At 34.8% G+C, this 13,293-nt stretch overlaps 1 protein-coding gene across 1 annotated transcript in view; it reads right to left on the bottom strand.

Annotated features, from left to right (window-relative positions):
- Positions 1-5,875: 5,875 nt before the first annotated feature.
- The window catches only part of gpatch1 (G patch domain containing 1), a 46,932-nt gene continuing 39,514 nt past the window's right edge, over positions 5,876-13,293 (bottom strand). The window contains 4 exon segments of the mRNA XM_028575125.1: positions 5,876-5,990; positions 8,484-8,608; positions 9,166-9,281; positions 10,712-10,801. Coding sequence (XP_028430926.1) covers positions 5,957-5,990; positions 8,484-8,608; positions 9,166-9,281; positions 10,712-10,801 — 365 coding nt within the window. The 3' untranslated portion in view covers positions 5,876-5,956.

The raw sequence follows: 13,293 nt of genomic DNA, 5'->3' as shown, positions 1-13,293 counted from the left end.
TAGCGATCACAAAGAAATCAGAGAGATCCTAACGATCCTTGTACATTTCCTCAGCAGACAGACCAGCTGCCTCCCCACATTTTACAACACAACCGAACAGTGACACGCAACGAAACATACAAAACACAAAACATACAACACAACTCTTAATTTGAAGTTTGTTAACTTTACCACAACCTATTTTCGCTCTTTTACCTTTCCACTTATTTTACTCTAATGTGCAGACTTAGACTATACTTATTTTCTTATCTAAGACAATCCTTTCTTCGACATCATAACGTCCTTCAAAAGGTTCATACATTTTAACACATTAAAGAACGTTCTCTCAAGAGAGACTCATATTTTAACAAACTTTGGAAACGTTCTCAAAATAGACTCATAAATGTTAACCGTAATGATCAGAAAATTATAACTAAAACACCTGTTCCAAAACAAAACAGTTAGATATAATGAACAGAATATCATCATGACACACGCACGTTCCCCCTTTTTGCGTTGCCTCACAACGCAAACAAAAAACCGAGTCCTAACCACACAGCAATCACAGCATGGCCCACGGACAGGTCCGAAACGGTGCAGCCCCCCTCAACGCACACAGAGACAGACAAACCGACCAGAGCTCCAAAGTTGTGAGAAAGCTCACCTTATCAGCCGGCCAATGAAGCGGGAGTCGGTCCAGTGTTGTCCACTGAGGCACCAGGTCCGCAACACGCCCCACAAACCTCGTTGCCAAAAATGTGGTGTATTTAAGTAGTGATGCTGTAATGCTGTGTAGAGAAGAATCCGCTGACAGCGTCCTTGATTATAAAGGTTTATTTACATCAAAGAACTCAGCATCAATTTACAAGCCCCGCAGAGCTCGGAGAGCGACAGATCCAGTCCTCAATAGTCCCTCTGAAGTTCTGTTGTTTAAGACATGGTATATATTCTGTGCATTGTGTGACATAGATGGGGTGGAAACGGTAATTTAACTAATTGGCGCATGTCCAACAAAGACCCCATGTTCATTTGGATCATCATTATGTGAATCTACAGGTCATATAGATAATTCAGACAAAGCTTAAGTACAAGCCATATAGAATGGTCATTGACAGAAATGGTGATTAATGTGCATTGTCCTAATCAAATAAACTTACAACAACAGATACTTCAAACGTATCACTAAATCACATCTTTCCTACATACAGTGGCATAAAGCATTTGTTGTGATGGATGACTCTTTTGCTCAGTAAAAGTTTTGCAATCAAGGACTTAACATGTGTACCCTGAAACCCTGCAGCACACATTACTCTGAGCAGTGATGAATGAAACTAGCCGAACTTAGCTCCGGCCTCAACATTTGAGGTAGTGGAGCAACGAACCACAGCTGTTTGAAGTTAGCTAGCTAACTTTAATCTTTATCACGTAGCGCTAACGGTGATGCTGACACACCTCCTCACTTCAGACGCCGAAAACCAATTATGAAATACACAGCTGGCATCCTACCTTTCCATGCAATCAGATATAATCCATGGAAGATATAATCCATAGCAAAGCACGTCATCTGCTGTATCCACAACAATCCATACGTGTTTGAGCCATATTTCCTTCTTGCAGGTGTTCATGTCAAATCTTACACACATTCATAATAGCACTAAGCTAGTTATCGCTAATGTCCGTACAAAAAAGTATGCTAACCTAAATGTTATCTCAGAATTAAAAAGTAGTAATCCAAGTCAAATTGGTTGACTGTGCATCTTGAGCAGTGTGGTGGCCCTTAACCCTTAACCAGGGGCTGTTCTAGGATCAGCCCTTTAGGGGGGCTCAGCCCCTAATGAGAATATGACACGGATACAGTGCCTTGCAAAAGTGTTAAACATAATATATTTATTGTTAAACAATAAATATACCTTTGTATTCAATTATAAATTCTTTGAGAAAATATTTATTGTATTTATTCATACTGTATACTGTACTGCAAAGTAACTTATCTTACCCTCCGTGGCGTCCTTGTCCTCCACCTTGATGGCCCTGAACAGATCCATGGGAGGCCGGCCCTCCTCCTCCTCCTCCCCACCCCTCTTTCTTTTCTGCTCATCTACAGACATCTGGTTGAAGAGAACACAACAGTCGGTGTGTTTTACCGCTTATTTCTGACATGCTTATGCTTCAGTAAATTAAACCCCAATTATCAAAACTGCTCTAAAAACTAATATTTAAATAAAGTGTGTACCTGTGGTGCTGGACCCCCCCAAGTTTAAAGGACTGTTTGAGGGTTAAGACTTGGTTTTAGGATTAGAATTAGGTTAAGGTGAGGGTAAGGGTTAAGGTTAGGCATTTAGTTGTGATGGTTAAGGTTAGGGTAAGGGTTAAGGTTAGGCATTTAGTTGTGATGGTTAAGGTTAGGGTAAGGGGCTAGGGAATGCATTATGCCAATGACAAGTCCCCACAAAGATAGTGCCACAAACACGTACGCGTGCGCGTGCGTGTTTGTGTTCCTGTTACCTGGGTTTGCAATAAAGACCTGGGGAACACAGCACGAGCACATATGGACAAAACAAACATGCTAAATAGACACGTTTATTTTTTTAAAGCAGATTTGAAATTACATTGTAACAATTTGCCCAAGTAATGAAATGGTGGGATGCCCCGACACTTGAATTCAACTAAAATGTAAGTGACCAATCAGTGTTGGACCTCCAGTCTGTTGCGATGCCTCTCCAGACGCAGAAACCAAGCGCAGTCACACCATAAAACGTTAAGACACGTTAAGAAAAAAGATCCGTATTTTGCATCCAATGACAAAAAAAAAAAAAAAATAAATAAAAAAGTAATCCACAGCGAAGAAGAATCTAAAATATAAGACATGTTTTCAGTTATTTCACAATTTTTTGTTAAGTACATAATTCCATATGTGTTCATTCATAGTTTTGATGCCTTCAGTGAGAATCTACAATGTAAATAGTCATGAAAATAAAAAGGAAACACATTGAATGAGAAGGTGTGTCCTAACTTTTGACCTGTAGTGTACATGGCATTAAGGAAACCTTTATATTGCAACGTTGGCACAGTAAGATGTCCGGGGGGGGGCGGGGGGTTTAACTCCTCAATTCTGGCAACGTCTCTTTCTGCATCCAACTGTCGCTGTACTTTCCGTTCCATCATTTCCCTCAGATTTCTCTCTCTCTCTCAGCCTCTAGGTCCCTTTCTAAACTTAAAACTCGTTCCTCTTCTTCCTCTGCTGCGAGGCTTATTAGTGCTTCTTGCAGCAGTCTAGTTACTTTTTTTTTTAAATCTTCTTCGCTGAGTTCCCCTAACCAGTTTTATTCTTCTTTCTTTTAGTTTTTTTTGTATTCTTCTTTCTGGCGGTTGGCAAACCAATTTAAAAGTGCATTACCACAACTGCTGCTCGCTCATTGGTCAGATTTAGCTGGATTAACCAATGACGCCACGCCAATTTGGGCAAAACGAACACCTGAATTTGATTAGCTCCCTTGATTGCTTCTAGCCTGGTCCTACCACACTCTTTTTATTATTATTTTGTTTTATTGACAAAATGTAGTTTACAAAAAATCTGGTAAGCAATGATAGCAGTGAACAACAAGTGCACAAACTTATGAAAATAGTAAAAAATAAATATATTTATATATACATAAATAGAAAGATGTAGTCTGTTGTAATACAAACGAGAAATAACACAAAAATATAAAAGAAATAACAGATATTACAAACAACAACAAAAAATTAATAAATAAAAAATAAAAAGTACAAGAAGACAAAGTTTCCATAATTTTAATACTTTTTTTGTTATCCGACATTCTAAGTGACTTCAGTAGAGATTTAAATTTTATGAGAAAAGGTAGAAAATTAGAGGGGGGGGCTGCCCATGGAAGGGCGTCACGAGCAGTTGTGGGTTTGGTGCCTTGCTCAAAAGCAACCTCTTCAGCTACCAGTCCACCACCATACTTTGGTCTGTATGGGGACTTGAACTAGCAACCCTCTGGTTCCCAACCCAACTCTCTCCTGGCTGAGCTACTGCCACTCCAAACAACAAACGATCAAGGCACAATGTGTTAGCACATTTGTCCAAAACGTGTTTACAGCTTTGAGGTAGAGATATACACATATATATAGGAAATCATAATTAAGAAAATAAAAATAAAATAAGATGCTAGGGCTCTTTTTAGTCGGTCCTTGTAAGAATACGAGAGTCTTTTGGCCTTTTCCTCTGTCATGTGTTGTAAAGATGTAGCAAAAAGCTTAAGTTCATTCTTCCAACCATTGATGTGGGGTTTGACCTTTAAATATTTGCACCTATGAATAAAATGTCTAGATTTTTATCCTTTAAAAATATTCCAGCTTTAATTGACATTTTGTTCAATGGGTGTAGCAGTATATCTTTAGATTGAAGCCAGCATTGAAAAGAAAGCCACGAGTCAATAATCGGTAGCCCGACCAGCCAGACCCACATCCAGATGTTGGGTCTGGGAACTCCCCATTGGTCAGGGCTCAATCCGAAGGGCGGGACAAACGGTTGTCTTTCAAATTCCCTCTGCACCAATAGGATAGCGCTACAACCAGTAGTGGAGACAGCGTGGCTGCGGCCGCCCCAGGGCCCCGTGCCAATCAGGGGCCCCTCAAACACCACAGATATTGCGTCACTTGACGAGAACGAGGCCCTCACTAAGTGACACATTACAGATTATTAGCTGAAAGAAGCTAGTTAGTGCACATGATCTCACATTGTTATAATCCAGCTCTTCTTATCAAACATATATATAATAGAGCCATGTCAGTTATTTAGCATGGCACTGGTTGAGCTCTCTTGGCCTGTTCAGCACCATCGCTGTCCATCAGCTGTCGCTGTCCGTGGTGCTGAAACATTCTCACTGGACCGGCAAACTGCTTTCTTTGTTCGTCAGTACAAACTTGTCAAACAATTTGGCTTTTCTTTGGGTTTTATTTGACATATAGGCTTATTGGCTCAACAAGTGACACATTATAATGTTTTTGATTTTAAAATGACTTGTTAGCAGAGGCTCAGTGGGATCGATTCCCATTAGCTCGGCATATCCATCTGGGAACTTACCGTTGGAGAACTTTTGGGAAGGGGCGAAAATCCTGGGTAGCTGATTGGATAAACCATCCGTCTATCACCACCTATATGTTGGTGATAGACGGGCCTAATCAACCAATCAGATCAAACTCGGGAGAAGAGCAGAAACATCTTTTCCTCCGAGAAAGGCCTCCGTGCCGTTTGTTTTGCTCTTCTTCCAATGAAGGAATACTTTCTAATTCGGATAAAACTTTCTACGATAGCTACGCTCATCTCATCCGTGGAAGCCTCCACGTTGTTTAGACTAACAGTCGCTTCTCATTGGTTCACACCTAAACTCGCCTCAAAACCAACGCTGATTGGTCGGTCGTTTGGCGAACGGCTCCAAGTGTTCTCTATCTCAAGATGCCAGACTGATCTGAGAGGAGAAAACTGGAGCTCGCCAGATCAGGACCCTCTCACCAGACTAGGTCATAATCACATCGCAATAAAAAATTAATACCTCCCAACTTCTTGAAAATTGCATCCAGTATGGTGAACCAAAAAGAGCGTTCGTTTGAAGTATATGAATTCAGCCATTTTAATTTAAGAACACGGATCATAACCAAAAAAATCAATGGCATTTAGTCCACCCTCTTCAACACTCTTAATCACATCCGCTTTCCTGATAGAATGACATTTATTTTTATTTTTTTTAAGTTAAAAATTGTTTTTTTGATAAATTGAGCCATTTTATCTGAAACCTCCAATGATAATGCAGGATATATTACTCTTGAGAGTGACACACACACAGAGACACACACACTCACACACACACACACACACAGACACACAAACAACCACGTTAAATGATAAACACTTTTATTATTTCAAATGAGAACAACATGATGGTCGTCTTCACAGAGGACACGGTCCACTTCTTCACCAGGACTCAAGAGACCGGACATGTTTCAGTCTGGGGGAGGGAGAGAGAGAGAGAGAGAGAGGAGGATGGATAAAAAGAGGGAGAGAGAGAGTATTAGCAGATATCGATGACTACATTCATGATTTAAAATGATCACCATCATCTACCAGCCAGATGATTGTTAAATATGTAAATATGTTTCTGGTAGATTAGCTTCACTCACCAGCCAAACAAAACAAACAAAAAATAATAATAATAATCTGATGAGTGGCTGGTAATATTTAAACATCTACTGACTATTAATAATAATAATAATAATAATAATAATAATAATAATAATAATCTGATGAGTGGCTGGTAATATTTAAACATCTACTGACTATTAATAATAATAATAATAATAATCTGAAGAGTGGCTGGTAAGATTTAAACATCTACTGACTATTAATAATAATAATACTCTGATGAGTGGCTGGTAATATTTAAACATCTACTGACTATTAATAATAATAATAATAATAATAATAATAATAATCTGATGAGTGGCTGGTAATATTTAAACATCTACTGACTATTAATAATAATAATAATAATAATAATAATCTGATGAGTGGCTGGTAATATTTAAACATCTACTGACTATTAATAATAATAATAATAATCTGAAGAGTGGCTGGTAAGATTTAAACATCTACTGACTATTAATAATAATAATACTCTGATGAGTGGCTGGTAATATTTAAACATCTACTGACTATTAATAATAATAATAATAATCTGAAGAGTGGCTGGTAATATTTAAACATCTACTGACTATTAATAATAATAATACTCTGAAGAGTGGCTGGTAATATTTAAACATCTACTGACTATTAATAATAATAATAATAATCTGAAGAGTGACTGGTAATATTTAAACATCTACTGACTATTAATAATAATAATAATAATAATAATAATAATAATAATAATCTGAAGAGTGGCTGGTAATATTTAAACATCTACTGACTATTAATAATAATAATAATAATAATAATAATCTGAAGAGTGGCTGGTAATATTTAAACATCTACTGACTATTAATAATAATAATAATAATAATCTGAAGAGTGGCTGGTAATATTTAAACATCTACTGACTATTAATAATAATAATACTCTGAAGAGTGGCTGGTAATATTTAAACATCTACTGACTATTAATAATAATAATAATAATCTGAAGAGTGGCTGGTAATATTTAAACATCTACTGACTATTAATAATAATAATAATAATAATAATAATAATAATAATCTGAAGAGTGGCTGGTAATATTTAAACATCTACTGACTATTAATAATAATAATAATAATAATAATAATAATAATAATAATAATAATAATCTGAAGAGTGGCTGGTAATATTTAAACATCTACTGACTATTAATAATAATAATAATAATAATAATCTGAAGAGTGGCTGGTAATATTTAAACATCTACTGACTATTAATAATAATAATACTCTGAAGAGTGGCTGGTAATATTTAAACATCTACTGACTATTAATAATAATAATAATAATCTGAAGAGTGGCTGGTAATATTTAAACATCTACTGACTATTAATAATAATAATAATAATAATAATAATAATCTGAAGAGTGGCTGGTAATATTTAAACATCTACTGACTATTAATTAATAATAATAATAATAATAATAATAATAATAATAATCTGAAGAGTGGCTGGTAATATTTAAACATCTACTGACTATTAATAATAATAATAATAATACTCTGAAGAGTGGCTGGTAATATTTAAACATCTACTGACTATAATAATAATAATAATAATAATAATAATAATAATAATCTGAAGAGTGGCTGGTAATATTTAAACATCTACTGACTATTAATAATAATAATAATAATAATAATAATCTGAAGAGTGGCTGGTAATATTTAAACATCTACTGACTATTTACTAGTGGACCAAAAAGTTATTGTTGAACCCTGACTCCATTCAGTCCTACTCATTTACAATACTGTCCCCTTCATGTTTGTATTATTATTTCACTATATGACTTCATTAACATGTATTATATTTTAGAGATTTTTCTTAACGAGCACTATTTTGATCTTAGATTCAGATTTTGCTTTTACGGTACTTGTGTGTTTTCTGTATGCCTTTTAGCATTTAGGAGCCTAAAGGCATACAAACATACAAACACAAAAGCTGGAAGTGAGTGTTTGACAAACTGAGCCGGAGGAGGAGAGTTCTTGTATGTTTGAGAAGTAAGTGAAACATGGTTCCTTCTTAATTATGATTACTGTTGCAATGTGACTGTCACAAATAAGCAGCGTTGTTCAATATCTTTTTTATTTTCATATGTACTCTGCCATTTAGGCTACGAAGCTACAGCTATAACGTTATCTAAATGGCGCCCAGCGCCCAGTACTTCTACTATTTTATTTTAGGAGCACTGTTGATGCACAGGACAGCTAAACAACATGGAACCTTGATACAGATATTAAATTAAATTATAACCCAGAAGACGGGTCACCTTGTGAGCAGCTCCTGGGCAGACACCTGTGCAGCTTCCTCGCCGCTGTCCTCGCCGCCGCTGTCTGTCTCCTTCTTACTCTTCTTCTGCTGCTTTCCTTTGGTCTTGTGCTTCTTCTTTTTCTTCTTCTGGAGGGAAAACGAGTAGGAAGTTAAAAAAGAGGAATCAAACAAATGAGGAGACATTTTATTGTCTGTTTCTACTTTCTTGTGTGTGTCTGTTTCTACCTTCTTGTGTGTGTGTGTGTGTGTGTGTGTGTGTGTGTGTGTGTGTGTGTGTGTGTCTGTTTCTACCTTCTTGTGTCTGTTTCTACTTTCTTGTGTGTCTGTTTCTACTTTCTTGTCCTTGTGTGTGTGTCTGTTTTTACCTTCTTGTATGTCTGTTTCTACTTTCTTGTGTGTCTGTTTCTACCTTCTTGTCCTTGTGTGTGTGTGTGTCTGTTTCTACTTTCTTGTGTGTCTGTTTCTACTTTCTTGTGTGTCTGTTTCTACTTTCTTGTGTGTCTGTTTCTATATTTTTGTGTGTCTGTTTCTATATTTTTGTGTGTCTGTTTCTATATTTTTGTGTGTCTGTTTCTATATTCTTGTCTTTCTTGTGTGTGTCTGTTTCTACCTTCTTGTGTGTCTGTTTCTATATTCTTGTGTGTGTCTGTTTCTATATTCTTGTGTGTGTCTGTTTCTACCTTCTTGTCCTTCTTGTGTTTGTGCTGCTTCTTGTTCTTGTGTTTCTTCTCTCGGCTCCTCTTGTTGGGTTTCTCGTCGTCTCGGGGCGAGCAGACGGAGACAGCGCCTCCTCTGACTGAACGGGGGAACAACAGACACACTTTAATCCACTTCTGCTCTCTACGCTTATAAAAACCCGTTTACACCCACATGGTTTTACACCACGAACACAGAGAAGCTTCGGCTACACATTTCAACTAAAACACATTCAGAATAAATAATAAAACTGCACGGTAAAGGCACTGACACTCCAACCAGATAATCGGCCGTCTGACAGTCTGGCGAGGTCGGTGACTCGAGTCTGTTCGGTGTGTCCCGTGCTGTCGTCAGTCTTTTCGTCGTTTCGGTGAACTATTTTACCCAGAGTACTTATGGTTTACGGTCCCCGAACACAATCTCATTGAATGTACCTCAAGCCCAGACAGAGATGTTTAAAAAGGCTTTCATGTTTGCTGCTCCTTCTACTTGGAATGACCTACAGAAATCCCTCAAACTACAGGGTCTAATGTCCTTAAAATGATCTTAAAGGTTATGTTAAAACCATAGAACACGAGTCCATCCACACGTGTAAATGTTTTAACTAATGGTACTTTTATTTACTTGAAATGCACTTGAGATGTCGATACCTCTTTTGTGTTTGTTTGGTGATTGTAAATTGTTTTTATATGTAACTAACTTGTTCTGCTATCTTGGCCAGGTCTCTCTTGAAAAAGAGATTTTATATCTCAATGAGACTAACCTGGTTAAATAAAATTTGTTTAGTACAATATGAGATCAGATTCTCAATGAGCCGCCATTATGGCCGGTTGTAAAATCCAGGAGCAGCCAGATCCAATCAGCTGCCGGTTTTTATTCATTGGGCGACAGTACAGATTAGCGGCGCCTGCTGCTAAGGAGACGTATTACGTCTCGCACACGTGCAGAACGTACGCTCAAGTTGGCGTCTCTTTGGTGTGTTCTGAGGAACTTTTTGGACCGTCTCGGGGAGACTGATCGTTCTGGGTTTTGCAAGGTTTGCCGAAGAAAAGAACTAAGCCTTGTGGTGACGACTGCATTGAAAAAGAAAAAGAGTATACTAAAGCTTCTGTAACTATGGGGAATGTATCCTCCATGTGAAGGATCTGGACCCATTGTTGGTGAGATGAACCAGAGATACTGTATGGACCGAACTGCTTGAGAAGTCTGACTTTCTTTAATTAACCTATTTATCTGCTTTTATATGTTTAACTGTTTTAACTGCTCTTTATTCGCGTATTTTGTCTCTCAGTTCTTTAAATTCTTATACTGCTCTGTAAAATGTATTCTTGTCTTTTAAATTGTCTTCTAACTGCTCTTTCATGTTTTATGTAAAGCACTTTGAATTGCACTGTTGCTGAAATGTGCTATACAAATAAAGCTGCCTTGCCTTGATCAGTCACGCTGGTTTTACTGCCCTCTGGTTGGTGTGTCTGGGGCTTAAGAGAGAAAGAGCAGCAGCAGAGTTTAGGGTTTTTGGTTTGGACTCACTGAGAGCAGCTGAAGGAGGCGGTAGCTTGGGACCAAACTCCTCTTCTTCTTCTTTTACTTCTTGTATGAAGTTCTGAGGCCGAACGACAGCTTTTAAAGAAACACACAGAGAACAGACACCAGCGTTAGAATCACAACACATCGCTCAGCTTCACACTTCCGGTGTCAACTTCCCATTTACACCTGGAAACAGAGAGAGGGTTGTTTCCATGATCTAAAATAAAAAGCAGAACAGCTAGAGTGCAACTGCATTCTGACTGGTCTCTCTGCAGGTCTCTCTGGTAAACTTACTGGGTTAAGAGGAGTTCTTTTATGGTGAATGAAAGGCTCCATCTGCCGTTCAGTTCAGTAGTCAATGTTTTTTCTCTTTTTCATTGCCGCATAATCAAGGATTTTTGCCCTGCAACAATCACAAAAAAAACTACCTAATTTTTCTGGAAGGACTGGCCATTGATTAGACCAGGGGGGTCACCAACTCGGTGCCCGGGGGCACCAGGTAGCCCCCCAGGACCACATGAGTAGCCCTCAGGCCTGTTCTAAAAATGAAAATTGAATATTGATATTATCTGTTTCCCACCTTGTTAAGTCATTGTTGATAATTGTGAGAAATCATTAACATGATCAGTGTCTCCACATAGATGAGTATCATTAATAATCATATATAACTATCATTAATAATCATTATATAACTATTAATAATCATATATAACTATCATATTAATAATATATAACTACTATTAATCAATAATAATCATATATACAGTATATATGATTATTATTGATTAATGGTAGTTATATATTATTAATATGATAGTTATATAATGATTATTAATGATAGTTATATATGATTATTAATGATACTTATATATGATTATTAATAGTTATATATGATTATTAATGATAGTTATATATGATTATTAATAGTTGTATATGATTATTAATGATTAATGATAGTTATATATGATTATTAATAGTTATATAATGATTATTAATGATTAATGATAGTTATATATGATTATTAATGATAGTTATATATGATTATTAATAGTTATATAATGATTATTAATGATAGTTATATATGATTATTAATGATACTCATCTATGTGGAGACACTGTTCACGTTAATGATTTCTCACAATAATTATCGACAATGACTTAACAAGATGGGAAACAGATAATATCAATATTCAATTTTCATTTTTAGAACAGGCCTGAGGGCTACTCATGTGGTCCTGGGGGGCTACCTGGTGCCCCCGGGCACCGAGTTGGTGACCCCCCCGGTCTAATCAATGGCCAGTCCTTCCAGAAAAATTAGGTCGTTTTTTTTGTGATTGTTGCAGGGCAAAAATCCTTGATTATGCGGCAATGAAAAAGAGAAAAAACAGTGACTACTGAACTGAACGGCAGATGGAGCCTTTCATTCACCATAAAAGAACTCCTCTGTAACTATTAATAATCATATATAAGTATCATTAATCATCATATATAACAATCATTAATCATTAATAATCATATAACTATCATTAATCATTAATAATCATATATAACTATCATTAATAATCATATATAACTATTAATAATCATATATAAGTATCATTAATCAATAATCATATATAACTATTAATAATCATATAACTATCATTAATCATTAATAATCATATATAACTATTAATAATATATAACTACCATTAATTATTAATAATCATATATAACTATTAATAATCATATATAACTATTAATAATCATATATAAGTATCATTAATCATATATAAGTATCATTAATCATTAATAATCATATATAACTATTAATAATCATATATAAGTATCATTAATCATTAATAATCATATAACTATCATTAATCATTAATAATCATATATAACTATCATTAATCATTAATAATCATATATAACTATTAATAATCATATATAAGTATCATTAAACATTAATAATCATATAAAACTATCATTAATAATCATTATATAACTATTAATAATCATATATAACTATCATTAATCATTAATAATCATATATAACTATTAATAATCATATATAACTATCATTAATCATTAATAGTCATATATAACTATTAATAATATATAACTACCATTAATCATTAATAATCATATATAACTATTAATAATCATATATAAGTAGCATTAATCATTAATAATCATATATAACTATCATTAATCATTAATAATCATATAACTATCATTAATCATTAATAATCATATATAACTATCATTAATCATTAATAATCATATATAACTATTAATAATCATATATAAATACCATTAATCATTAATAATCATATATAACTATTAATAATCATATATAACTATTAATAATCATATATAAGTAGCATTAATCATTAATAATCATATATAACTATCATTAATTATTAATAATCATATAACTATCATTAATCATTAATAATCATATATAACTATTAATAATCATATATAACTATTAATAATCATACATAAGTAGCATTAATCATTAATAATCATATATAACTATCATTAATCATTAATAATCATATAACTATCATTAATCATTAATAATCATATATAACTATCAT

This window comes from Perca flavescens, chromosome 1, assembly GCF_004354835.1.
Source record: "Perca flavescens isolate YP-PL-M2 chromosome 1, PFLA_1.0, whole genome shotgun sequence".
Lineage (NCBI taxonomy): Eukaryota > Metazoa > Chordata > Actinopteri > Perciformes > Percidae > Perca > Perca flavescens.
The sequence above is the reverse complement of the archived record's forward strand: the minus strand, read 5'-3'. Positions and strand labels throughout refer to the sequence as shown.